Here is a 27,209-nt window from a genome sequence, read left to right as displayed (position 1 = left end):
AAAGAACAGAAAAATGTAAATTATAGTCATGGCACTGAATCTTACTAGTCAAGTAATCTTGGCTACCTACCGCTTTAGTTTCCTAATCTGTAAAAACTACCTGAATGCTAAAATCTCCCAGCCCTAAAATTATACATACTCAAAAATTTTTTATAGTATTTCTATGTCACATATATTGTCTATTTTTCCACTTTAAAGTTATAAGCCTCTAAAGAAGTGTCCCATAAGGTGAGACAGCTCTGGGTCATAATTATTCGCTGAATTGAACTTAACAATTTCCTATGACTTAAAATCATAACCCACAGATCACATTTTTAAAAATGATACAGATATTTCCTATGTTCACACCCATCATTTGGCAGGTATTTTATTAGAAGAAAAAATTCACCCCACATCACAACACTGATGAAAGTTTACTTTGCCAGGTTTCTTAAATTATCAGCTCTTCCCCTCTTTCTAGTGTACCTACAATTAGTTGGTAATCTCTCTCACCACTGGATGTCACCTTTGCTCCAAAAGAAGTCAACCCAAACTAACCTCAGTAGTAATTAGAATCTGATCTCTAGAAACTTATTTCTAAAACCTTAACATAAACATATCTCTGTGAAAGATAAAATCAGCTCTTATAATTTCTACAGATTTTTGGCTAAAATCTGGCTTTACATGCTTCTAAGCTTCAAACAGTACAAGAAACCATAAGTAAAATTTCTAAGATCATCCCGAGCATAAAACACTTCACCGAAATCCCATCAATAACCATAAGTACTCAGTATTTACACAGACAGAAAGAAAAATAAATGATAGACACAGGGGGAAAAATAAAGACAGTATTTCTGTCTGTGTAAGTACTGAGTACTTATATAAAGACAGTATTTATATTTGAGTATAAAACACTGAGAATTCCCAGATAGTAAATGCTGTTTTCTAATCTCAATGTTATACTACTTTGGGCATTACGGGAAGAGAAAAAGCAATATTCAGAAACCAAGAAGCAATGACTTGTAGACTCCTATTGTCATTCCAGCTATCAGGACGCATTTGGCGATTAGATCCAATAACCATAAGTGGGTGACTAGGAACTGTGTCTTTGGTGTCCAAATTCTTTATATGTAAATGATATACAGTTCTCCTCCCTTATGCAAATATGAAGAACTAACCTTTCCAATTAAATATACAGACATTAAGATACTGATGTGCCTACGCCTAGAAGGGCCTTCGTCTCATTTCAGACCTTCTTACCTCCCCAAAACAAATGGCCTTACTAATGGAACTTATCAAATGGAGGCATATTACATCATTTATGGGATTTTTTTAACGCTACTCCCCACCCCCCACCTCCATACCCATGCACCAGATCTTGTTGGAAGTAAGTGCTGAATCACCACACCATGAGTCACAGTTACTGAGGGGGCCATGCTACATTCCTTGGGTTTGCTGCAGTAGAAAAGAAGTTGTAAACCACTGTCTTAGATGAATCATCTGATTACATTATTTCCATGACGCTCTGAACTATTTCCAATAAAACAAAGGTTTTAGGTTACGAAGCAAATATGCTCGCAAAAGTGAAACTTAAAAAAGATCACAGCTGTGGTAACTAGTATGGCTGTTTCAGAAGCCATGGGGCCTACTTTCTCCTCGTGGGCAAGGAGATACTTGCTCCTACATTTCTAACTTGGAAACAAAAAAACATTTTAAACAAGAAGGATGTTACACCATTGAAACAGAAGCAATCATCCTGTAATTTAAGTGCAGAATGAGTTAAGTTAGGCTTATATGGGCTAGTCTAGAAACTTTATCAATGAAAAACCACTGTGGGTAAACACATGTCAGCTCTGAAAAACCAACTTGGAACATGAAATTTAGAAATAAACCTGTTGAGCAATTTGCATTTTCCCTATTTATCTCTGCAAGGTTGATAGCAAAATGTCATGTTTAAATATCAAATTAAACATACATGAAAATCTCAGTTTTAATTACATTTTATCTTCCCAGAATAGTTAATTACGTTTTTCTCTACAGAAATCACTTTAATAAGAACCACTTGCCTTTTTCTGGGCAACCGCAGCTCGCTGTAGTTTTTCTTTAGCTTGATTATACTTTTCTTCTCTGTCACTGATACGTTCCTGAAGCTTATGCTTTTCTTCCAACCACTGTATCTGTTTTCCTTCCAAAGTCCTGTCAAAAGAATGTACACAAAACATGGAAGTTAACTCTTAAGATTAAAAAGATGGTATCCCAAGTATAATCAAACTCACTACCTGCTTCACCACACTGTTAAGTATCCAACTGTAGGTTCTCCTGCATATTTGCTAATTCTCTCATTACTGAATACCTCTCGTGAACTAGGCACTGTGCTTACAACAGCGTGTGTACTATGCCATTTATTCTTCACAATAACCCCTTGAGCTAGGTACTTCTATCATCTCCATTTTACAGATAAGGAAACTGAAGCCTAGAAAGTAGTTAACAAATTTGCTTAAAGACTTATACATAGGGGGTGCCTGACGGGCTTAGTGGGTTAAGTGTCTGGCTATAGCTCAGGTCATGATCTCAGGGTCCTGGGATAGAGCCCCAGGGTCAGGCTCTCAGCTCAACAGGGAGTCTGCTTAAGGCTTACACCTTTTTAAAATTCAGCAGCAGGGAAAACACTTGATAACCAGCTTTGAACCATGATAACCACCAAGTTAATAAAAACTAGATCTAGCCTGGGTGATGGGTATATTAAGAAGTGTGGGTATATTAAGAAGGGCACTTCTTAATATACTTATTATTAAGTATATTATATTTAATGTGCCCTTCTATGAGCACTGGGTGTTATATCTAAGTGATAAATCACTAAACTACTCCTGAAGCTAATATTACACTATATGTTAACTAACTAGAATTTAAATAAAAACTTGAAACATTAAAAAAAAAAAAAAAACTGGGTCTAATAAAGCTGGTTAAAAATCAACCCAGATATCAAATCTTAAAGTAGGATGTTTTCTGACTAGAATAAAATTCATATAAATGGTATTTTAAGATAACATAACTTATATATATTTGAAGTTATTCTGCATACCTTGCATAATTTTTAGTATCATTACTACATATAATATGGCAGTACAAATAAGATTTATAAAATGAGATACCAGATGTTCTACGTTTTAGCTGGAACCTAAATCGTATTTGATTAACACTTTATTTTTTACTACATAATCCTATAAGTAACATTCAGAAATCAATGATCAATTACTTAAATTTGCTAGCCATACCATTGTTAGAATTCTTAAGTGCATTTTAATCAAACAGTTGAGGATTCCAAGATATACATTTCTATTTTTTGCAAAATATAAGCAAAATAATTTGGACCCTGTGGAATCTCACAAGGTATTATGGACAAACACCTTGCTTACTTTCTTAAAATCTCATGTGTGAAAGCCTTAAAATATGAAATCATGAGAAACTGAAGGAAAAAAAAAAGTTTTATGTGGCCAAGTAACCTTCAGAAGAGAAAATTCAAACAAAAACACTAACATTATGATGATAAAGCAAATACAAAAAAGCAGCTTTCTAACACATCTAAACAAAATTTTCCAGAGAATATAAGATGTTAAACATCACCAAAATCACATCCTTGCCAGTTTACTACACACTATTACTAACAAATTTCAAGGCCAAAAAATAAACAAATAAACGAACTTTTCAAAGGAAAAATCCGAGAAATTATAGCTCTAATTTTAGGAAGTTTTGCAAGTCAAAGAATTTTTTTTCTGTTCTCTGGCATTCAGAAGGATAATTTGGATAGTTGAAGTAAAAAATGTATTACTGGGGGCGCCTGGGTGGCTCAGATGGTTAAGCCTCTGCTTTCGGCTCAGGTCATGGTCCCAGGGTCCTGGGATCAAGTCCTGCACCAGGCTCCTTGCTCAGAGGGGAACCTGCTTCTCTCTCTTCCTCTGCTGCTCCCCGCTGCTTGTGCTCTCTCTCTCTCTGTCAAATAAATAAATAAAATCTTAAAAAAAAAATTTTTTTTAATGTATCATTGTATTGGTTTTCTCAATGAATAAAGAAGTGTTTGTTTATCTGAGGGTTTTCAGAATATTGTGGTTAGGCAGAATTTTAAAAAGTCTTCTACCCTAAACGCCTTTAAAAAATAAATAAATAAATAAAATTCAAAAGTCCATAAAGCTCATTCTCTAGAAAGTACATTACCTAATATCACTGTACAATGTCAAAGGGTATTTGTAACTAGTACCCAAAACACATTCAACATTGGAATCATCACTAAAAGAACTACATATAATATAACAGAAAGAAGAAATACTTTGTACATAAAAAAGAGCAAACTCTACCGTTCAACTTCCAGTTGTGCTTTTTCAGCTTGGCTTCTTAAATTTCGGCATTCTTGTTTTAACCTCTCCACCATTTCTTTCAGCATTTCGTTTGAATTCAGCAACTCATTCTCTGACTGTGCAAGCGAGGTCACTTGGTTCTGCAAACTACTGATTTGCTTAAAACAAAAGAAAGAAGAGAAACATAAGGCCATATACGTAATACCGTATGAGAAAGGCAGAGGATAGTAAGCTCTTCCTTCTCAAATGCCCCACCCAATTCATGTGTCCCTGAGGACACTCAGAAATTAAATAATGAACAGCAACAGCATTAGGATCCAATAGTATAGGATCATTTCTTAATATAACCAGACTACCAAGAACCAGATACCTTAGTCTTCCACTAAGTCCTCTCCCCTTCTTCCCAAAATAAACAGGTTGGAAGAGGTATTGGGAGTAGGAAAAGGGTTATGAAAAGGAGAATAAGAGAAGCGAGAAAGGAGAATCCAACCATTAGAGAGATTCTCCATTGGACTTCCTATAGCCTCCTAGGAAAGAACAGATTTTAAAAGCACATCAGATGGAAAAGCTGCTAAGGAGATCCATTCTCCCATTACCCTATGATCAGCAACCCTTCCAAGAGTTCTGCTTTTTAAATAGTTAGGAATCATAAATACAGAAGGGATCAATATTACATCGTTTTTAAGTAGTTTCAAAGCATTCCATACATCCAGTGTTGGGCAGAAGAAAGATATTCTAAGAAATTTAATGAATGGCAAGGATTCCTTGGCTCCTAGAGCCATTTATCAAACTATGATATGTCACTCGGACTTTTTCTATATCCTAATTTACCTTTATCTGGGAGTATTTTTTCTCATGAAAAGTAGCTAATTATCTAGTTACAAATTAACACACTTTTAAGATACATCGAATAATCTTCACTTGGAACAGTTATACTTACTTCCTCCATAAGCCATTTTACCAATTAATTAACAAATACTCATTTTCTATTTTTTTAAGATTTTATTCATTTGAGAGGCAGAGAGGGAGCAAGAGCACAAGTGTGTGTGTGGAGGGGGGAGGAGAAGCAGAAGCAGACTCCCAGCTGAGCAAGGAGCATGATGAGGGGCTCAATCTCAGGACTTTGGGATCATGACCTGAACTAAAGGCTGATACTTACTTAACTGACTGAGCCACCCCGGTACCCCAGAAAATACTCATTTTCTTTCACCTTGTCTTACTTCTTAGCCATCCTCTGAGAAAACTCAGAAGGAGAGAATCAAGAGACACAGGACCAAAAGAACCCATTATAAGACTCAAGAGTCGAAAGAAACCAGATTCTTTACTCAATGAATTAAATAAATGCAAAATAATTCCAGTATTTCCTAAAAGCAGCAAACCAAATAAGACAAGATTATGTATATCAAAAGAGCAATTGTCAGAATAAAGTAAAATGGTATGTCTCAGATCTGTACTTCAGAATAAATTTCTCCACAAAGAACTACTCAGTCTTTATTTTTAACTGGAGTTGTAAATATTAAATCTGTATTACAGTTGACTGAACAAGTAACTTTTAAGGAGCTTAGTATCTTTCGTTATCTAGTAAAGGACAGAAAGCCCAATGCCCCTGGTACTAAATAACTTCTCCCAGAGTATCAAATATTATGTCTGCCTAGTTGAGACTTAGAAACCACAACTGCATGTGGAAAGTAATACCAGCTAGCTTGCAAGCATAAATCCTGAAAATGGAATCTTCACTACCTCATAACTTTAAACAAAAAAATAATAATAAAGAACACTCTTCCATGTTTTACCCATATAAATTTTTCTTAAACTCAAATAACTTTAATTAAAATACAAATTTCCTTCCAACAAATACAACCCTTAGATTTCACATTTCATAGGGATATAATAAGATGCAGCTCATGGAGCAAGAAATAAAGTTACAAATCAATGCTACAGGGAACTTAAAACCTAGATAATCTTTCTAATCAATTTTTAAAATCAGATTATTAAAATACTGTTCTTTAAACTACAATTTAAAAAATTCATTTTTTAAAAATTAATTTTAAATTCAGCATATAAATTCAGTCAGAGCATATAAAGACCTTCAGAAAAACAGCAGTTAGGAAAAGCAGCTTACTAATTAGAGCTTAAAGAGATTTAAACATTTTATCTTTGTCAACCTCATCAATATATTATCAATTGTAATGATTACATTTTCAAAATACTGATATGTGAAATTCCAATAGATTCAAAAAACACATACACAAGCAACCTTAAGTGTCCATCCACGGATTAATAGATACAGAAGAGGTGATATATACATACAACGGGACATTACTCAGCCCTAACAAAGAATAAAGTCTTGCCATTTGCAAAAACATGGATGGCTCTAGGGGTATAACGCTAAGTGAAATAAGTCACAAAGACAAATACCATATGATTTCATGTGGAATTTAAGAAATAAAACAAAACAAATGAAGAAGAAAAAAAAAAAGACAAAAAACCAGACCCTTCAATACACAGAACAAACTGGTGATTGCCAGAGAGGAAGATGGATGAAATAAAGGGGATTAAGAGTAGCGTAACCATAATGGGGGTTGGGGGGCGAGTATACTTATCACGATGAGCGCTGAGTAATGTAAAGAATTGCTGAATGATTATATTGCACACCTCAAACTAATGTAACACTGTATGTTACTTAGACTTCAATAAAAAATATCAGAACACACACATTCAAAATACAGACTTAAAGAAGCACTTAAAGAAATAAAAAGAAAATGTCTGTTAAAATCATACCTGTTTCAGGTCAAAATTTTCATTTTTTTCTTTCTCTGCATTTTCAATATTCACAGTTTGTTGTTGAAGTTTCAACCTAAATATCACAACCCAACAAACATCATTATTAAGAATCCATAGTTCATATATTTCAATGAATTAATTAGATAATCATTTGGGGGTACCCATATTAACACCAGATATTGTGCTTGCAAAGTGGCAGATAAAACGATAAAGATTTTGACTTTAGGCAGTGAAGTGTGTTCACATATAACTAAAATGTAACAAATTTCTGCTTTTGCTATGAAAAAACTATAAACTACCAGCATAGAGAAAATGAGAAATCAAGTATGTCTAAGAAGATGAGAGACTGTTTACATGGAGATATAAGTTTGATGAGTAGGATTTTAATAAACATAGGGAACAATCCAAACAGATGGCCTTTGGTGGAAGAGTGAACAATGTGTCACTAAGGCCTCAGAAAGTCATCCAATGTGGGAGAAGCCATCTTTATCACCATACAGTATTTCATAGCTTTTAGATACGTTGCTACCTCACCTGCTCCCTACTAGGTTGTGGAGCTCCTCAATGTATCTTTAATGCTCACTCTGATATCTATAGTAAAACAGGCATTTAATTAAGGCTGGTCATTTTTAAAAATTTTTATTTACTTGTTTGACAGAGAACAGAGGGAGAGAGAGCACAGAGGGAGAGGGAGAAGCTGACTCCCTGCTGAGCATGGAGCCCAAGTCAGGACTCAATCCCAGGACCCTAGGATCATGACCTGAGCTAAAGGCTGACGTTTAACCAACTGAGCTACCCAGTCACCCCAAGGCTGGTCATTTTTAACAAGAGTAATTTCTCACAATAATTCTATGGAAGTAAGTAGAGTCATTTCAATTTTACAGATAAAGAGATTGAGGCTCAGGCCCAAATCATATTGGCTACCAACTAGTCAAATGAAGATAAGACTCGGGTCTTTTAACCCAAGTAAGTGTTTCTCTCCCATTTCATTATGCATCAATTTTAATGATTTTAAGTTCAAAATTTACCAAAAAAAAAAAAAACCCTAACTAGTACAAGACACCATAGTGTATTTTATAAAATATATCACAACCTTTCATCCCTGAGGTGAATGTTTACACAATGTGTGTCCTTTTCAAAGGGAACGATACATTTTCAATGAGAACCTTAAAACGTAGAGTATCTCTGGTAACCAAATGACAAACCACATGAGAAAGACTTAAAGCTAACAGGATATGCCAATATGTGATAGGATATGTCCTCAACCGCTCCGTTTTTTTTTTTTTAATTTTTTTAAAGATTTTATTTATTTATTTGACAGACAGAAAGATTTTATTTATTTATTTATTTCACAAGTATGCAGAGAAGCAGGCAGAGAGAGAGGGAAGCAGGCTCCTTGCGAGCAGAGAGCCCGATGTGGGGCTCAATCCCAGGACCCTGGGATCATGACCTGAGCCGAAGGCAGAGGCCTAACCCACTGAGTCACTCAGGCGCCCCCCATTTTTAAAAATTCTTTAAACACTTACCTGAAATACAAATCATTTGGTATTTAGTATATACAGTTTGGCATTATTAGCATGCCTTATCAATCTAATTAGAACTGCTTATTAGAAAGACAACAGTCTCAAGAGCCTAGGGCTGTGCTTTAAACACTAATAAGCAGTCAATAAATATTTGTAGGTGAACGAATCAACCCAAATTTTGGGTTAGACATTTAAATGTGTAAGGGACAATAAGACATGACAGAAACCAAAGACCCAGTGCTTCCTGAGATATTTACACACAAATGCCAGAAACACAAATGCCCTTCTCTAAAGGAAAAGAGACAGTCTGGCTCTTTCTTTGCTCCTTTAACAGTACCAGTCATACTCTTATTTCACAATTCCAACTATATTATTACTCTCTCAAACTTTCCATGCATTTCACCCTTACGTTTTTAGGGATGTTATTAACTTAGTGCTTTTAGATTATGGAGTTAAAAAAGGTTTCTTTCTACAAAGTCATGACGATAGAAACAGGAGAAAACACTGTGGGTCCCAGCTCAGGTCCAGAGTTAGAAAGTTAGGCCCCAAGTAAATCTTAGCTCTGGTCAAGATTTTGGATATACCTGATGAATCAACAGGAAAGCAAATCCTGTTCAGAAAGCAATGTGGCCTAAATGTTTTCTAAATAAGTTATATAGATAAGAAAGGAAACAATGCCCTACAAATAAAAACTGAAGTCAAAGAAACTAATGATAAAGAGTATTTGACCTTCACTAAAATATGAAAGGAGTAAGAACACCATTATGGTAGACTATAAAAGATAACATGCAAAGTTTTCTTTTCTTTTTTTTTTTTTTAAGATTTTATTTATTTATTTGACAGAGAGAGATCACGAGTAGGCAGAGAGGCAGGCAGAGAGAGAGAGAGGAGGAAGCAGGCTCCTGCTGAGCAGAGAGCCCGATGCGGGACTCGATCCCAGGACCCTGAGATCATGACCTGAGCCGAAGGCAGCGGCTTAACCCACTGAGCCACCCAGGCGCCCCATGCAAAGTTTTCTTCAGTTCACTTCACTAAAGCAGTGCAGGGTCAGAATCTATAACTGATTAGATGGATTTTTAAAAAAATAATTAGTCCATGATTTGAGATCATTACAGTTAGGATTATGAGGGATAATGGAATTTAACATAAATAAAAATTAATAGAGCTGATGAGGGTTTAGTGAATAAATTCAATGGTCTTAATCTCAGAAACAAAAGAGTTCAGAACAAATTATTTCAAAAGGAACAAAGTATAATATCTCTTTTGAGGAGAAGATTTTGAATATTTAAGGTATGTCACAACAAATCAAAAGGAAGCAAGTCTTAAAATAGAACTAAAAAGTAATAGAAGAAAGTGCAATTAATTAACTTTCATTAGGATATCAGTAAAAGCAGGGCGCCTAGGTAGTTCAGTTGGTTAAGCCCCCGACTCTTGATTTCAGCTCAGATCATGATTGAAGGGTTGTTGAGACTGAGCCCTGTGTCAGGCTCCATGCCACTGTGAAGACTGCTTAAGATTCTCTCTCTCAATAGTCCCCCACACCTCTCTCTGTCTCTTAAAAAAAATAAAACAAAAAAAAACAAAAAAACAAAAAAACTATCAGTATCAGTAAAGGCTACATAAGACAAATGCAATTTGGACTGGACCTTGGAAATCAGACACAGATGAAGAAGATAATGAAGTAAGACTCTAGGGAAACAAAAGGGATGGGATTCAGAGCTCTTGAGAAGTAAAGGGAAAATGGGTATCTTCATTAAAATAGAAAGGGAGGAAAGAATAGATGAGGATATAGAAATTCTCCATGAGAAGTTGAGAGAATTTACGTCCACGAGCTTTTTTTCAGGTACAAGTAAGAGCACAGTTGAATGGTGGAGAAGTAGATTCCAAGTTGAATGGGAAGCAAGGGAAGCAGGCTAACAGACTAGAGAAAGAAAGAAAGTACAAGAACTCGTTTGAATATCAATTTGAGTATCAAACTGCAGTGTCTTCAGTGAGATTGAAGTGGATAAGAGAAAGAAATTATGTCCTTGAAATGGTCAGTTCTAAGGGATGGCAAAGTCCAAGAAATGGCTACGTGTAGGGCCTGCTAAAGTGGAATAAAGATAAAGAATACCAGAGAGAAGATAAACTATAAGGCTAAGGTGTTAGATGGATCAGCAATATGAATGGTGCAGTCACAAAGAACAATGACAAAGGATAGAAAATAAAAACAAATTGAGCGAGAAGTCAAGGTCTTCAGCGACTATTGGGGAACATCATGCAGGTTAGTCATTGACAGAAAAGAAAATGGGAATAAGATGGACACAATGATTATCAAAAGCAAAACTATTTTAACCCAAGTTAGTCAAACAATTGTCTAGAGGCAAAAGTGGGGTTCACAAACACAGATTTCCTCTTTGGTCCCCAGTTGCAGGAACAAAGAAGGAAGAATAATTCCACTTAAAAACCTTCTAAAAGGTTGCCAGGACAAGGTCAGGTTTCAGTGAGAGTATATTTTTTAAAAATGTGAAGACAGTAAAAAAAAAAAAATTATCGGTAATGGAATAGAGATTTTAGAGACTATAGCAAAAATTGTTGAGAGTTTAATGGGTCAGCCATGAGCAGAAATCAAAAAGGATGAATAAGTTGCCAAATGAGAAACTATGAGATCAAGCACTTCATATTTTTTAAGTAATTATGGAAATAATCGAAGGAGAAATAGTTGGTACACCAGCTAATAGTTGATAGATAGCTGGTAGACCAGAGGGCCAAGGTACAACAGAAAATGGAATGATATAAAAGTTTAATCAGAGACAATAGGAATAACAATGAGATGGAATCATTCCTAGTTCTCTTCAGAGTACAGGTACCTAATTATGATGATTATTGCCTATGTTTTCTGTGATAAGCAGCTCATATGTGTCTTTTCAACATTCAACAAATATTTACTGACTACCTACAAATGCTAAGCTTAATCCTAAGTGTCACAGATATACCAGAGAATAACAAAAACAGAATCCCTATCCTTAGGGAATTTTTAGTCCAATGGTACTATCTGATTAAGGTTTTTTTTAATGATGGAAATGTTCTATAATTGATACCACTCAATATGATAGCCACTAGCTCAGTACATGTAGCTATTTCAAATAGTGCACATTTCAAACAGTGCAACAGAAGAACTAAATTTTTAATTTTTAAAAATTTTTATTAATTTAAAAATTAGATTTAAATAGTTCTACATCACTACTAATTCTGTATCAGGCACCCAAGTTCTGAGTCTAGCCATTATTAGCAAAAAGAGACTTTCCTGGGAGGGCATGAGACTCATTGAAGCAACAGGAAACTAGAGAACCAGAACCAGGCTAAAATAATTGACCAGAAGCACCAGTAAGGACATACTAAAGAACAATCTGCTCTTCAAATGTTGCCACATATTCATCTATCACTGACTCTGCAGTTCAAATTCTAGAACAGAACTTGTCCAACTGCCCAAGTATTGTCCCTTCCTGCCCAAGAAGATGATACACAACAGATAATTCATCTGAAGATGAAATATAAATAGAAAGGAGGCATATTAAGTAACAGATTTATTTTTTCAATGTTTCTGAAAAAAAAAAAAATCAGAAAGCCACAAGTGGAAAATAAGAGCTCTGGCTTTAAGCAATGCAAAAAATAAGGGATTCACTATAGGATTAATTTAAATGATCATGTTCCCTCTCCCTGAGCTGGTAATTGCTGCTCTTTCCCCAATATACCTCCTCTTCACTTCTGGTAACAAAACCATACTTTCCCCACCCCCACCACTCTGAAATAGGCAAAAAACCTAGTTTGAGCCAGAGTCCACTATTCCCCACGTCGTAGTGATGGACCCAGGGATGGGCATGTGAACCAGGCCCAACTTCTTTTCTAGATTTTTTCTGACTTACATCAAATAAGAATCCTATCTCCTTCAATTTCAAAAATAAAGTCTTGGCTTCACAGAGAAAGCAGTAAGAGAGAAACAGATACAAGGGTCAGAGGAGAGGAGTGAGATGAAAGGAGGGAAGACGGTTTCTATATCCAGATGTCCATGAGACCAGCACAATCTCTGTTCTTTTCACAATCTATGTCTGCTAATAAAGACCCTTTCTTCACTTGTTAGCTGGAATTGTATTACTGTCACAACCAAAAGTTGACTAGTTTCTTACTTAAAATCATTTTTAAGGGATGCCTGGGTGGCTCAGATGACAAAGCATCTGCCTTCAGCTTAGGTCATGATCCTGGGGGCCTGGGATGGAGTCCCACATTGGAGAGCCTGTTTCTCCTTCTCCTTCTGCCCCTCCCCGCTGCTTGTGCTTTCTCATTCTCTCTCAAATAAATAAAATCTTTAAAAATAAATAAAATCCTTCTTAAAATATTTTAAATAACTTCTCTATATTTTTAATTTACAGGTAACTGTAAATCTTATAAACTCATTGTGGGATGGGACAGTCTCCTGAAATACAGAATACTGTCAGAATAACAATTTTGGGAGGAGTCAAGATGGTGGAGAAGTAGCAGGCTGGGAGGACATCAGGTAGCAGGAGATCAGCTAGATAGCTTATCAAACCATTCCGAACACCTACAAACCCAACAGGAGATCAAAGAGAAGAAGAGCAGCAATTCTAGAAACAGAAAATCGACTACTTTCTGAAAGGTAGGACCAGCGGAGAAGTGAATTCAAAGAGACGGGAAGATAGACCACAGGGGTAGGGGCCAGCTCCCGGCAAGTGGGAGAGCAAGGGAGCACAAAATCAGAACTTTTAAAGGTCTGCTCCACTGAGGGACATTGCTCCAGAAGCTAAGCCGGGGGGGAAGCCCAAGTGGGGACAGCGTGGTCTCAGGTCCCACGGGGTCACAGAGGGATTGGGGGTGTCTGAGTGCCACAGAGCTCACAGGTCTTAAAGCGGGGAAGCCGCCTACAGAGATGGAGCTGAGGAGTGATCTCTCAACTTGGGGTTACCTTAAATTGTGGTCCATGGCACAGGCCACTGCTCTGTGAGGAGAGACCCCAAAAGATCTGGGGAGACTCCCCACCCCCCACCGAAGAGCACAGGGATCTGCAGGGTTTGGAGACTCCAGGCAGGGCTGTGTGTCAGAGACAGAGACGCTTGGTCACAGGCTGGGTGAGCTCGGAGCGCAGCCAGAAGCCAGGGAGACAGGAGTGATTGAGCGCTTTTCTCCAAGGGTGCACTGAGGAGTGGGGCCCCGAGCCCTCGGCTCCTCCAGGCTGGAGATTGAGAGGCCGCCATTTTCATTCCCGTCCTCCGGAACTCTACAGAAAGCACTCAGGGAACAAAAGCACCCAAAAGCGAACCTAAGCGGATTAGTTAGCCTGGCCCCTGATAAGGGCGGTGCAATTCCGCCTCCGGCAAAGGCACTTGAGAATCACTACAACAGGCCCCTCCCCAGAAGATCAGCAAGAAATCCAGCCAAGACCAAGCTCACTTACCAAGGAGAACAGCGGAATTCCAGAGGAGAAAGCAAAGCATGGAATTCATGGCTTTCTCCCCATGATTCTTTAGTCTTGCAAAGTTAATTTTTTTTTAAATTTTTTAATTTAATTTAATTTTATTATTTTTTATTATTTTATTATTTTATTTTATTATTTTTTTCTTCTGCTACATTTTTTTACCTTTTAACATTTCCTCTTTTAGCACTTTTTAACTAGTTTGTCTAACCAATACCTTTCATAAAAAAAAATCTTTTTTGAACCTTCATTATTATAGTCATATTCTATCCTTCATGTATCTAACTTTATTTTTTGTATACACATAGGTTTTTATTTCTTCTAAAAAAATTTGGGATGCAACTTCTTCTAATAGATCAAAATAGTCCCTAAATCTACACAGGGCTTTGTACTAGTCTCCAGCCTGAGCAAATTCTCTCCATTTCCTTTTTCTTTATTCTCCCAACCAACTTACCATATCAACTCCTTTTTTAGAAGTGGTTTAAAAAAATGTTTTTTCATCTTTATAGTCATATTCTATCCCTTCATTGTGTTTACCCTTATATGTTTTCCATTCTTTAAAATTTGGGGAGGTGGTTTCTTCTAAGAGACCAAAATACTCCCAAAATTAAGTGGGTGACCCTGTTCTATTTACCAGTCTAATATATATATATTTTCTTTTATATATATATGTTTTTTAATTTTTTTTTTTCTAAACTTCTTTTTCCCCTCTTTCTTGCCCCCACGATTTGGGGTCCCTTCTGATTTGGTTAAAGCACATTTTCCTGGGGTCTTTGCCACCCTTTTAGTATTTTATTCCCTCCTTCATATATATTCTTATCAGGATAAAATGACAAGGCGGAAAAACTCACCACAAAAAAAGAACAAAAGGTAGTACTGAAGGCTAGGGACTTAATCAATATGCACATTGGTAATATGTCTGATCTAGAGTTCAGAATGACAATTCTCATGGAGCTAGCCAGGCTCAAAAAAGGCATGGAAGATATTAGAGAAACCCTGTCTGGAGAAATAAAAGCCCTTTCTGGAGAAATAAAAGAAACAAAATCTAACCAAGTTGAAATAAAAAAAGCTATTAATGAGGAGCAATAAAAAATGGAGGCTCTGACTGCTAGTATAAAGGAGGCAGAAGAGAGAATTAGCGACATAGAAGACCAAATGACAGAGAATAAAGATGTTGAGCAAAAGAGAGACGAACAACTACTGGACCACGAGGGGAGAATTCGAGAGATAAGTGATACCATAAGACAAAGCAACATTAGAATAATTGGTACTCCAGAAGAGGAAGAAAGAGAGAGGGGAGCAGAAGGTATATTGGAGAGCATTATTGCAGAGAATTTCTCTAATATGGCAAAGGGAACAAGTATCAAAATCCAGGAAGTGCAGAGAACCCCCCTCAAAATCACTAAGAATAGGTCCACACCCCATCATCTAATAGTAAAATTTATAAGTCTTAGTGACAATGAGAAATTCCTGAAAGCAGCCCCAGACAAGAAGTCTGTAACATACAATGATAAAAATATTAGACTGACAGCAGACTTATCCACAGAGATATCACAGGCTGGAAAGAACCGGCATGATATATTCAGAGCACTAAATGAGAAAAACATGCAGCCAAGAATCCTATATCCAGCTAGGCTATCATTGAAAATAGAGGGAGAGATAAAAAGTTTCCAGGACAAACAAACACTAAAAGAATTTGTAAACACCAAACCAGCTCTACAGGAAAAACTGAAAGGGGTCCTCTAAGCAAAGAGAGACCCTAAAGTAGAAGATCAGAAAGGAGCAGAAACAATATACAGTAATAGTCACCTTACAGGCAATACAATGGCACTAAATTCATATCTCTCAATAGTTACCCTGAATGTAAATGGGCTAAATGCCCCAATCAAAAGACACAGGGTATCAGAACGGATAAAAAAAAACAAAACCCCCCATCAATATGTTGTCTACAAGAAACTCATTTTAGACCCAAAGACACCTCCAGATTTAAAGTGAGGGGGTGAAAAACAATTTACTATGCTAATGGACATCAAAAGAAAGCTGGGGTGGCAATCCTTATAACAGATCAATTAGATTTTAAGCCAGGGACTATAAAAACAGATGAGGAAAGACACTATATCATACTCAAAGGGTCTGTCCAACAAGAAGATCTAACAATTTTAAATATCTATGCCCCCAACGTGGGAGCAGCCAACTATATAAACCAATTAATAACAAAATAAAAAAAAAAACTAATCGACAATAATACAATAATAGTAGGGGACTTTAACACTCCCCTCACTGAAATGGACAAATCATACAAGCAAAAGATCAATGAGGAAATAAAGGCCTTAAATGACACACTGGACCAGATAGACATCACAGATATATTCAGAACATTCCATCCCAGAGCAACAGAATATACATTCTTCTCTAGTGCACATGGAACATTCTCCAGAATAGATCACATCCTGGGTCATACATCAGGTCTCAAACAGTATCAAAAGATTGGGATCATACCCTGCATATTTTCAGACCACAATGCTCTGAAGCTAGAACTCAATCACAAGAGGAAATTTGGAAAGAACCCAAATACATGGAGACTAAACAGCATCCTTCTAAAGAATGAATGGGTCAACCAGGAAATTAAAGAAGAATTGGAAAAAAATCATGGAAACAAATGATAATGAAAACACAACAGTTCAAAATCTGTGGGACACAACAAAGGCAGTCCTGAGAGGAAAAAATATAGCGATACAAGCCTTTCTCAAGAAACAAGAAAGGTCTCAAATACACAACCTAACCCTACACCTAAAGGAGCTGGAGAAAGAACAACAAAGAAAGCCTAAACCCAGCAGGAGAAGAGAAATAATATAGATCAGAGCAGAAATCAATGAAATAGAAACCAAAAAACCAACAGAACAAATCAATGAAACTAGGAGCTGGTTCTTTGAAAGAATTAATAAGAGTGATAAAGCCCTAGTCAGACTTATCAAAAAGAAAAGAGAAAGGACCCAAATTAATAAAATCATGAATGAAAGAGGAGAAATCACAACCAACATCAAAGAAATACAAACAATTATAAGAACATATTATGAGCAAATTTGATGATCTAGAAGAAAGGGATGCATTCCTAGAGACATTTAAACTACCACAACTGAACCAGGAAGAAACAGAAAACCAGCAAGGAGATTGAAGCAGTCATCAAAAATCTCCAAACAAACAAAAGCCCAGGGCCAGATGACTTCCCAGGGGAATTCTAACAAACATTTAAAGAAGAATTAATTCCTATTCTCTTGAATGTTCCAAAAAATAGAAATGGAAGGAAAGCTTCAAAACTCATTTATGAGGCCAGCATTACCTTGATCCCAAAACCAGACAATGCCCCATCAAAAAAGAGAATTACAGACCAATATCCTTGATGAACACAGGTGTGAAAATCCTCACCAAAATACTAGCCAATAGGATCCAACAGTACATTAAAAGGATTATTCACCACGACCAAGTGGGATTTATTCCAGGGCTGCAAGTTTGGTTCAATATCTGCAAATCAATCAATGTGATACAACACATTAATAAGAGAAAGAACAAGAACCATAAGATACTCTCAATAAATGCTGAAAAAGCATTTAACGAAGTACAGCATCCTTTCCTGATCAAAACTCTTCAAAGTGTAGGGATAGAGGGTACTTACCTCAATATCATCAAAGTCATCTATGAAAAACCCACCGCAAATATCATTCTCAATGGAGAAAAACTGAGAGCTTTTCGCTAAGGTCAGGAAAACGGCAGGGATGTCCCATTATCACCACTGCTATTCAACATAGTACTAGAAGTCCTAGCCTCAGCAATCAGACAACAAAAAGAAATTAAAGGCATCCAAATCGGCAAAGAAGTCAAACTATCACTCTTTGCAGATGATATGATACTATATGTGGAAAACCCAAAAGACTCCACTCCAAATCTGCTAGAACTTGTACAGGAATTCAGTAAAGTGTCAGGATATAAAATCAATGCACAGAAATCAGTTGCATTTCTTTACACCAACAACAAGACAAAAGAAAGAGAAATTAAGGAGTCAATCCCATTTATAATTGTAACCCAAACCATAAGATACCTAGGAATAAGATACCTAGATACCTAACCAAAGAGGTAAAGAATCTATACTCAGAAAACTATAAAGTACTCATGAAAGAAATTGAGGAAGACACAAAGAAATGGAAAAATGTTCCATGCTCATGGATTGGGAGAACAAATATTGTGAAAATGTCTATGCTACCTAAAGCAATCTGCACATTTAATGCAATCCCTATCAAAAGCCCACCTTTCTTTTTCAAAGAAATGGAACAAATAAACCTAAAATTTATATGGAACCAGAAAACACCTCAAATAGCCAGAAGAATGTTGAAAAAGCCAAAGTTGGTGGCATCACAATTCCAGACTTCAAGCTCTATTACAAAGCTGTCATCATCAAGACAGTATGGTTCTGGCACAAAAACAGACACACAGATCAATGGAACAGAATAAAGAGCCCAGAAATAGAACCTTAACTCTATGGTCAACTAATCTTTGACAAAGCAGGAAAGAATGTTCAATGGAAAAAAGTCTCTTCAACAGATGGTATTGGGGAAATTGGACAGCTACATGCAGAAAAACGAAACTGGACCATTCCTTACATCACACACGAAAATAGACTCAAAATGGATGAAGGACCTCAATGTCAGAAAGGAATCCATCAAAATCCTTGAGGAGAACACAGGCAGCAACCTCTTTGACCTCAGCTGCAGCAACTGCTTCCTAGGAACATCGCCAACGGCAAGGGAAGCAAGGACAAAAATGAACTATTGGGACTTCGTCAAGATCAAAAGCTTTTGCACAGCAAGGGAAACAGTTAGCAAAACCAAAAGACAACGGACAGAATGGGAGAAGATATTTGCAAATGACATATCAGATAAAGGGCTAGTATCCAAAATCTATAAAGAACTTATCAAACTCAACACCCAAAGAACAAATAATCCAATCAAGAGTGGGCAGAGGATATGAACAGACATTTCTGCAAAGAAGACATCCACATGGCCAACAGACACATGAAAAAATGCTCCACATCACTCGGCATCAGGGAAATACAAATCAAAACCACAATGAGATACCACGTCACACCAGTCAGAATGCCTAAAACTAACAAGTCAGGAAATGACAGATGCTGGTGAGGATGCAGAGAAAGGGGAACCCTCCTACACTGTTGGTGGGAATGCAAGCTGGCACAACCACTCTGGAAAACAGCATGGAGGTTCCTCAAAAAGTTGAAAATAGAGCTACCTTACAACCCAGCAATTACACTACTGGGTATCTACCCTAAAGATACAAATGTAGTGATCCAAAGGGGCATGTGCACCCGAATGTTTATAGCAGCAATGTCCACAATAGCCAAACTATGGAAAGAACCTAGATGTCCATCAACAGATGAATGAATAAAGAAGATTTGGTATATATATATACAATGAAATACTATGCGGCCATCAAAAGAAATGAAATCTTGCCATTTGCGACAATGTGGATGGAACCAGAGGGTATTACGCTTAGCGAAATAAGTCAGTCGGAGAAAGACAACTATCATATGATCTCCCTGATATGAGGAAGGGGAGATGCAACGTGAGGGGTTTGGGGGGTAGGAAAAGAATAAATGAAGCAAGATGGGATCAGGAGGGAGACAAACCATAAGAGACTCTTAATCTCACAAAACAAACTGAGGGCTGCCGTGGGGAGAGAGCGAGGGAGAAAGGGAGAGGGTGGTGGGGTTATGGACATTGGGGAGGGTATGTGCTATGGTGAGTGCTGTGAAGTGTATAAACCTGGCGATTCACAGACCTGTACCCCTGGGGCTAATAATACATTATATGTTAATTAAAAATTTAAAAAAATTTTTAAAAAAAGTAACAATTTTGTTATTTAATAATGTAATTTAAGAAGAAACCACTTTAATGAGGACAGGATACTAGTATGTAATTAATAATTTAAAGCATCTGCAAAAGATATCTGCAACAGATATTTGTTGTTTGTAAATAAATGGATACTTCTGGTTTATATGACTGAGACTTTTCAGCTCCTTAAGCAAGACTTTTTTATCTACAGGTAGTCTCTTGCTGACTTATTATAAATTCTAAATAAGACAAGCTTACAATCATGATTATTTTAATAAATGACCAAAATAGATCTAGTTTATGTAGGTAGACTTATAAATTAGAAAATCAGAACTGCCAGGAGAAAAACACAATTGCAGTCCATTAAAAAAAAGAAGTGGTACAGGGCCGCCTGGGCACGTCAGTTGGTTAAGTGACTGCCTTTAGCTTGGGTCATGATCCCAGAGTCCTAGGATCTAGCCCTACATCAGGCTCCCTGCTCCTTGAGGAGCCTGCTTCTCCCTCTCCCTCTGTTTGCCGCTCCCCCTGCTTGTGTTCTGTCAAATAAATAAAATCTTTTTTTCAAAAATGTCATATAAATTTTGCAAATTACTCTTTCTGCTATATTTTATGTTAGTTATTATGTCCTCATTTTAACATAAGTTGGGGTTAATTATACATTAGAAATGATCTCGAGAAACTGAAGAGAAATCAAAAAAATTATCAAAGTGACTAATGGAAAAGAAAATTATTTCTGTTAAAGAAAAGCTGAAGAAATGAATGCTATTTTATATAGCAAAACAAACAAACAAAAAGCCCTAAGGGCCTTGTTTGTTATTGTCTCCAAGTAGTAACAGTTTGCTTGACCTCTATCACAATGTCAACAGAAACCAAACCAGGAGAATTAGGCTTAAATTCTCACAGAAAACATTCTAACTGGCTAAACTGTGGAATCATAATAGGATAAAACATTAGAGTAGGGGTTTTTCTGGGGAAATTATCTCTCTCCTTTCTAGATATTGTCAAGGAGAAATAAACAAAAAAAGCTTCACCTGTGTAGAATGGTGAAAGAAAAGAAAATTACTCCTCTAAAAGCGAAGAGTATGACAAAATTGACTCTCCAAATCCACTACAGATTTATGACTCCAGAATTGTAGCAGTCAACATTTAAAGTAATCATTCATAAAAACTGACATAGTAAATAATACATATATCTCTGCCTGAAGTAATTTTTCCCAAGTAATGAGATTAATAAAACACTGTACATTAAGTATACTGGAATTTAAAGCTCACTTTAGAGCATGTTCTAGTGTTGACACAAAATTTTTTTACCCTGGGTGTCTCACTTGCTTAATCCTAGACCTGGCCCTAATATATTATGTCACACACACACACACACAAAATCAATGCATTCCATAAATTAGAAATAATAGACAATATTCTCCGATTATAATGCAATAAAACTATAATTTAAAAAGCCTCCAGCTGGAAATTAAAAAACCTTCTGCTACAAACTGACCTGTATCTCCCCCAAATTTGTATGTTGATGTCTCAACAGGAGTATTTTAGAATGTGATTGCATTTGGAGAGAGGACCTTTAAAGAGGTAACTAAGGTTAAATAAAGCTATCTGGGTGAATCCTAACCCATATGACCGGTACCCTCATAAGAAGACGGAAAGGTACTAGACACAGGCACACAAAGGAAAGGCAGTGTGGGACAGAGCAAGAAAGTAACCATCTATAAGCCAACAACAAAAGAGGCCTCAGGAGAAACCAAGTCTGACAATACCTTGAGATCTCAAATTTCTAATGTCCAGAACTATCAGAAAATAAATTTCTATTGTCTAAACCCTCTTGATGGTGGTACTTTATTCTGACAGTCCTAACTAACTATTAATTCTTCTCTTATTAAACAACTACACCTTCTATTAATACTTCTATTAATTCTTGGGTGAAAAGGAAAATGTAAACTCAAATTACAAGTCCTAAAAGATAATAATTAAAACCTTAGAGAATATACTTAATATACCTAAAACAGGGATAAGAAAAATCTCATACTAGAAACTTTACTAACAAAAATGAAGAATACTTGTTGAGTAAATTCCCAACTCAAAATAAAACAAAAAAACAAATTAAAAGAAAGCATAAAGTATATAACATGATCTTAGAAAACTCAAAATCTACAAAGCAGCTAGTAGAAAATACGTGAGTTTAGTAAGGTCACAGGACTCAAGATCCTTACATAAAAGTCCACTGACTATATTTCCACATGCCAGCAATAAACAGAAAGTGAATTTTTTTATTTTTAAGATTTTATTTATCCACTTGACAGAGATCACAAGGAGGCAGAGAGGCAGGCAGAGACGGGGGCAGGCGGGGGGGTAAGCAGGCTCCCCACTGAGCAGAGAGCCAAGTGGGGCTCGAACCCAGGACCCTGAGACCATGACCTGAGCCGAAGGTAGAGGCTTAACCCACCGGCCATCCACGTGCTCCAGAAAGTGAAATTTTAAAAAAACTGTTCCCATTTATAATCACATAAAAATGCTGAGGAATAAAATGTAACATTAAGATATGCATGACATATACAATGAAAACTATAAAATTCTGATGATAGAAATTAAAGATGATCTGATTAAAGAAGAGACATGCCATATTCATGGATTGGATAGGCTCAGTACTGTTGAGATGACAACTCCTCTCAAACTGAGCTACAGATTCATTATAATTCCAATCAAAACCTTAACAAGGCTTTTTGGGAAAAGGTGATAGGCTGATTTTAAAATTTATGTGGAAAGGCAAAGGACTTAGAAGAGCCAAAACAATCTTTACAAGAAAGAACAAGGTGGGGCACCTGGGGGCTCAGTTGGTTAAGCAACTGCCTTCAGCTCAGGTCATGATCCTGGAGTCCCAGGATCAAGTCCCGCATCGGGCCCTCTGCTCATCAGGGAGCTGGCTTCTCCCTCTGCCCCTCGCCCCTTTCATGCTCTCTCTCTCTCTCTCAAATAAATAAAATCTTAAAAAAAAAAAAAAAGAAAAAGAAAGAAAGAAAGAACAAGGTGGAGGACTTGCACTACCTGCATCAAACTTACTATAAAGCCACTGTGGTCAAGACAGTGTGATATTCATGTGAAGACGGACAAACGGATCAATACAATGGGACGGAGTCCAGAAATACACACACTTAAATGGACAACTGATTTTTAACAAAGGAACCAAAACAATTCAATGGAGGAAAAGACTGCCTTTAACAAATGATGCTGGAACAACTGGATACCTATGTGGAAATAAAAAATGATTGTCTACCATCACCTCACACTACACAGAAAATAACATGAACTGGATCATATAACCCAAATGTAAGAAACAAAATACTCATCTTTTAGAAGAAAACAAAATAGTAATTTTTGTGACACAAGATCAGGCAAAGCTTTCAAAAAATTAAAAAAAAAAACACACAAACTAGAAAAGAAAAAGAAATTATAAAATTGACTTTGTCAAAATAAATTTTGCTTTCAATAGACACAATTAAAATAAACAAAGCAATCCACAGACTTAGAACATACCTGTCAAATATGTATCTCACAAAGGGGCTTGTATGCAAAACAAAGTGCTGTTACAACTCAATATGAAAATAACATCCTAATTTTAAATATGGGCAAAATATGTGGATGAATACTTCAAAAATCCATATTACAAGAATCTAAACATCATTAGTCATTGGGGAAAATCAAATTAAGACCACAATGACACATTACTACACATCCGCTAGAGTTAGGTTAAAAAGACTGACAATAACAAGTGTCAGTTAAGATGTGTGAATCAAATGGAACTGTCATAGGGGAACTCTCATACGTTGCTTTGGGAATGAAAAACAGCATGATCACTCTGTAAAACAGTTTTGCTATATATGTTGCAGAACAGTACTGCTATATGTCATCACTCAGCAATGTCATTCCTAGATATTTAACCAAGGGAAATAAAATTGTATGCCCAAAGACTTCTACACGAATGTTCATAGTAACATTAATCATAAAAGCCCCAAACTAATAACAACCCAAATATCTGCCCATCAAAAGGAAAATGAATAAACAAATCATGTTACATCCATTCAATGGAATCTTAATCAGCAACAGAAAGGAATGAAAAAGACTGATATATGCAACAACATGGATAAAGGCTGGGGATCAGAGGAAAGGTCAAGTGCAAAGAGACACAGGGAAAATTTTAGGGTAACAGAACTGTTCTTTGCTTTTACTATGGTGGTGATGATTATAAAACTTTATACAAATACCAAAAGGCATCACGCTGCACATTATTTAAATGGGTGAATTTTATTTTATGTACATTAAACACTAATAAAACTATAAAAACTTCTTAGTGGCAGAACAACACAGAAAGAAGAAAGTAGAAATTAATGAGGTAGGAAATAGAAAAACAGTTGACTCCATAAATCTAATTCCTAGTTTAAAAAAATATGGAACTATATGCTTAAAATTATTAAAACAGTGAATTTTGTTATGTATATTTTATCACAAAAAGAAGAATAAAATCAACAAAGCACTAGCCGACTAGATTAACAAATAGAGGAAGCAAGCACATATATAAATAAGAAATAACCCAGGGAAAGTAAGCATTCATTAAAACAGAACAAATTGAAAAATAAAAACTATTCTGCAGACCTCTATGCAGACAAATTTGAAAACCAAGATGAAGTAATTTCTTATGAAAACACAGATCATCAAAATTGATCCCACAATAGAGACAGAGAGCTTTAACAGATTGTTTTCTATAGAATAAACAGATAATTACTCCAGAAATGGAGGTTGGTTCAAGATTAAGAAATCCATTAACACACAATATTAATAGTGCAAGAGAGGAAAAATTATGACTGTCTGCAGAGATGATGAAAACCTTTGAAAATTTGTGACATCATGCCTATCATTTCTACTATAGTGTTTGCCAAATGATCTTTTCCTATTTCTGTCATTTTCTCCATGTTTGTTAGTTGGAATTCTCCTGAAAAGAGCTTTTCTTCTAAATATTATACATTATGTCATCTAGACACATAGATTTTTATTTTATCCTATGGATTATAACATTATATTATAACTTATTTCTTTGTTCAAACTGTCTCAGATTTGGTCACTGGGTGTTAAGATTAGTGGAAAAATGTATGATGACAAAGTATGACAAAAAATATTTACATAGTCTCAAAGTATTTACCCATAAGGTAATTATATATTACAAAGAGAAAAAAACAGTCATTTTATACTGGAAAAATCTGGCCAACATCACCTTAACCAAAGTGAACATCACTAGTAAGGGAACAAGTAATACACCTCCTAATATAATGCACTGAAGAAACATGACTTTGATTTTGGTGTTATTTTTGCTAAAAATATATAACCTGAATTTAATCATAAAGAATTTAAGACAAACTCAAATTGAGGGATAATCTCTAAAATAACTGGTTAGCAATCTTCAAGTAAAGGCAATGTATGATTCTGGACTGGATCTTGGACCAGAAGAAAGATATCAGTAGGACAACTGGTAAAATTTGAGTAAAATCTATAGGTTTGATACAGTACTATTTATTTCCTGATTATATTAATGTTAGTATCTTAGCTTTGATTATTGTAATATGGTTATATAAGATGTCAATCTTTAGCGATCTCAGTGAAGGTCAGGTAGGAATTCTGTGTATGACTTTTATAATGTTTTGATAGCTCTAAGATCATTCATTCCAAAATGAAGTTTAAAATATATATACGCATAGATAACCTAATACTCTGAAGTTCCCTTCTGGCCGACTCTTCTGCCATCTGTGAAGCCCGCAATTTCTCTTCACACTGATCCTTTTCAGATTGCCTCCAGACATCATGTTCCACTTTCATTTTCTCTAAATCCGCTAATCTGTTCTCAAGTTCTATCCTAAAACAACAGATGATAATTATGTTACAAGAACTACAATGAGGATGCTATGACAGCAAAATGTTTTCATTTGCAAGGAGACTGAACACAAAATAAGGTAATTAAGTACTTACTTTTCATCTTGTAATACCACAAGTTTTTGATAACCTTCTTCCTTGGCAGCTTGTACTTTACGTATTAATTCACGATCCTTTTCTACTAGGAGAGCTTTGTGGTGTTCGACAGCTGACTTGAGAATTTCATTGTCTGACTGTAATCCTAATATTTTTTTAAGGAAAAAGATATGTTGTATTCAAAGTTATCAAGCTGAAAAATCATAACAGCAAGCATCCATCAGCTGGTAAGACAACTAAAAGACCGCAGAAATTTAAGTCTGGATATGTATTCTCAAAGATCTTTACATTATTAGTAAGCCTTTTAAGAATGAAATAGACTAAAACTCAGTTAACTATTCTGTCATTTTATTTAGCATACATATATAAACACTTTAATAAAAGACTAGATATATTTACTCGCTTGACTCTTGAGAACTGGGGGCATCAACCTAGGTGATATCCAAAGAGATATAAATATTTACTCCACTTCTAAAAGGGTTTTGTAATCTTAGCCCCAGAGACAGCATCATCATAAAGCTGGTTGAAAGTAGAGTGAAAAAAATCATGGAACCCTTCAAAACCTATCATTCTAACAGAACTGTTGGATTACCAATAGAAATAAAAATTGGAAGGGCACCTGAGTGGCTCAGTCAGTTAAGTCAGGCAGGTGCCTTTGGCTCAGGTCATGATCCCAGGGTCCTAAGATCAAGCTCCACATCAGGTTCTCTGCTCAATGGGGAGTCTGCTTCTCCCTCTCTCTCTCTGCCTCCCAGCTCATGCTTTTGCTCTCACTCTCTATCTCAAATAAATAAAATCTTAAAAAAAAAAAAAAAAGAAATAGAAATTCGAAACTTTCAAGTTTATCCAACGAATTCACAAATTTTCCTTACATTGATATGGCAAGTATTTTGCAGATGGAATAACTAAGACAAATTCATATGTAACACAAAATTTTAAAAGAATGCATAACTAGATCACAAACTCTTTACATCCCTTGAAAAATTACTCCCTAAATTCTATAGAAATTCATGAATCAACATCAAGTAGAGACTAATGATACAAACACTAATTCATCATAAGCTCTGCCTAAAACCACAGAGGCCAGTTCAGCTAAAGACCAACTTGAGAACAGTTATAGGCCAAAAGCAGCTGATTTAAACACCCTTTAAGAAAAATCAGAAATAATATAATTCTGAGG

General features: G+C 35.9%; 1 protein-coding gene across 5 annotated transcripts in view; it reads right to left on the bottom strand.

The window, feature by feature from the left end:
* CEP83 (centrosomal protein 83) overlaps positions 1 to 27,209 on the bottom strand; it is a 140,010-nt gene that overhangs the window by 14,217 nt on the left and 98,584 nt on the right. For all 5 annotated transcript variants that reach the window (XR_004286687.1, XM_032346766.1, XM_032346763.1 and 2 more), the window contains exons 9-13: positions 26,030 to 26,174; positions 25,767 to 25,916; positions 7,113 to 7,188; positions 4,332 to 4,489; positions 2,046 to 2,175 (exon numbers count right to left, since the gene is read on the bottom strand). Coding sequence is in view for 4 of the 5 variants with exons in the window: in XM_032346766.1 (XP_032202657.1) it covers positions 2,046 to 2,175; positions 4,332 to 4,489; positions 7,113 to 7,188; positions 25,767 to 25,916; positions 26,030 to 26,174 (659 nt within the window). In the remaining variant the exon portion in view is untranslated. The remainder of the gene's footprint in view (positions 1 to 2,045; positions 2,176 to 4,331; positions 4,490 to 7,112; positions 7,189 to 25,766; positions 25,917 to 26,029; positions 26,175 to 27,209) is intronic.

The sequence above is a fragment of the Mustela erminea genome, chromosome 6 (genome assembly GCF_009829155.1).
Source record: "Mustela erminea isolate mMusErm1 chromosome 6, mMusErm1.Pri, whole genome shotgun sequence".
NCBI classification, from domain to species: Eukaryota; Metazoa; Chordata; class Mammalia; order Carnivora; family Mustelidae; genus Mustela; species Mustela erminea.
This window is presented reverse-complemented; position numbering and strand designations above follow the sequence as displayed.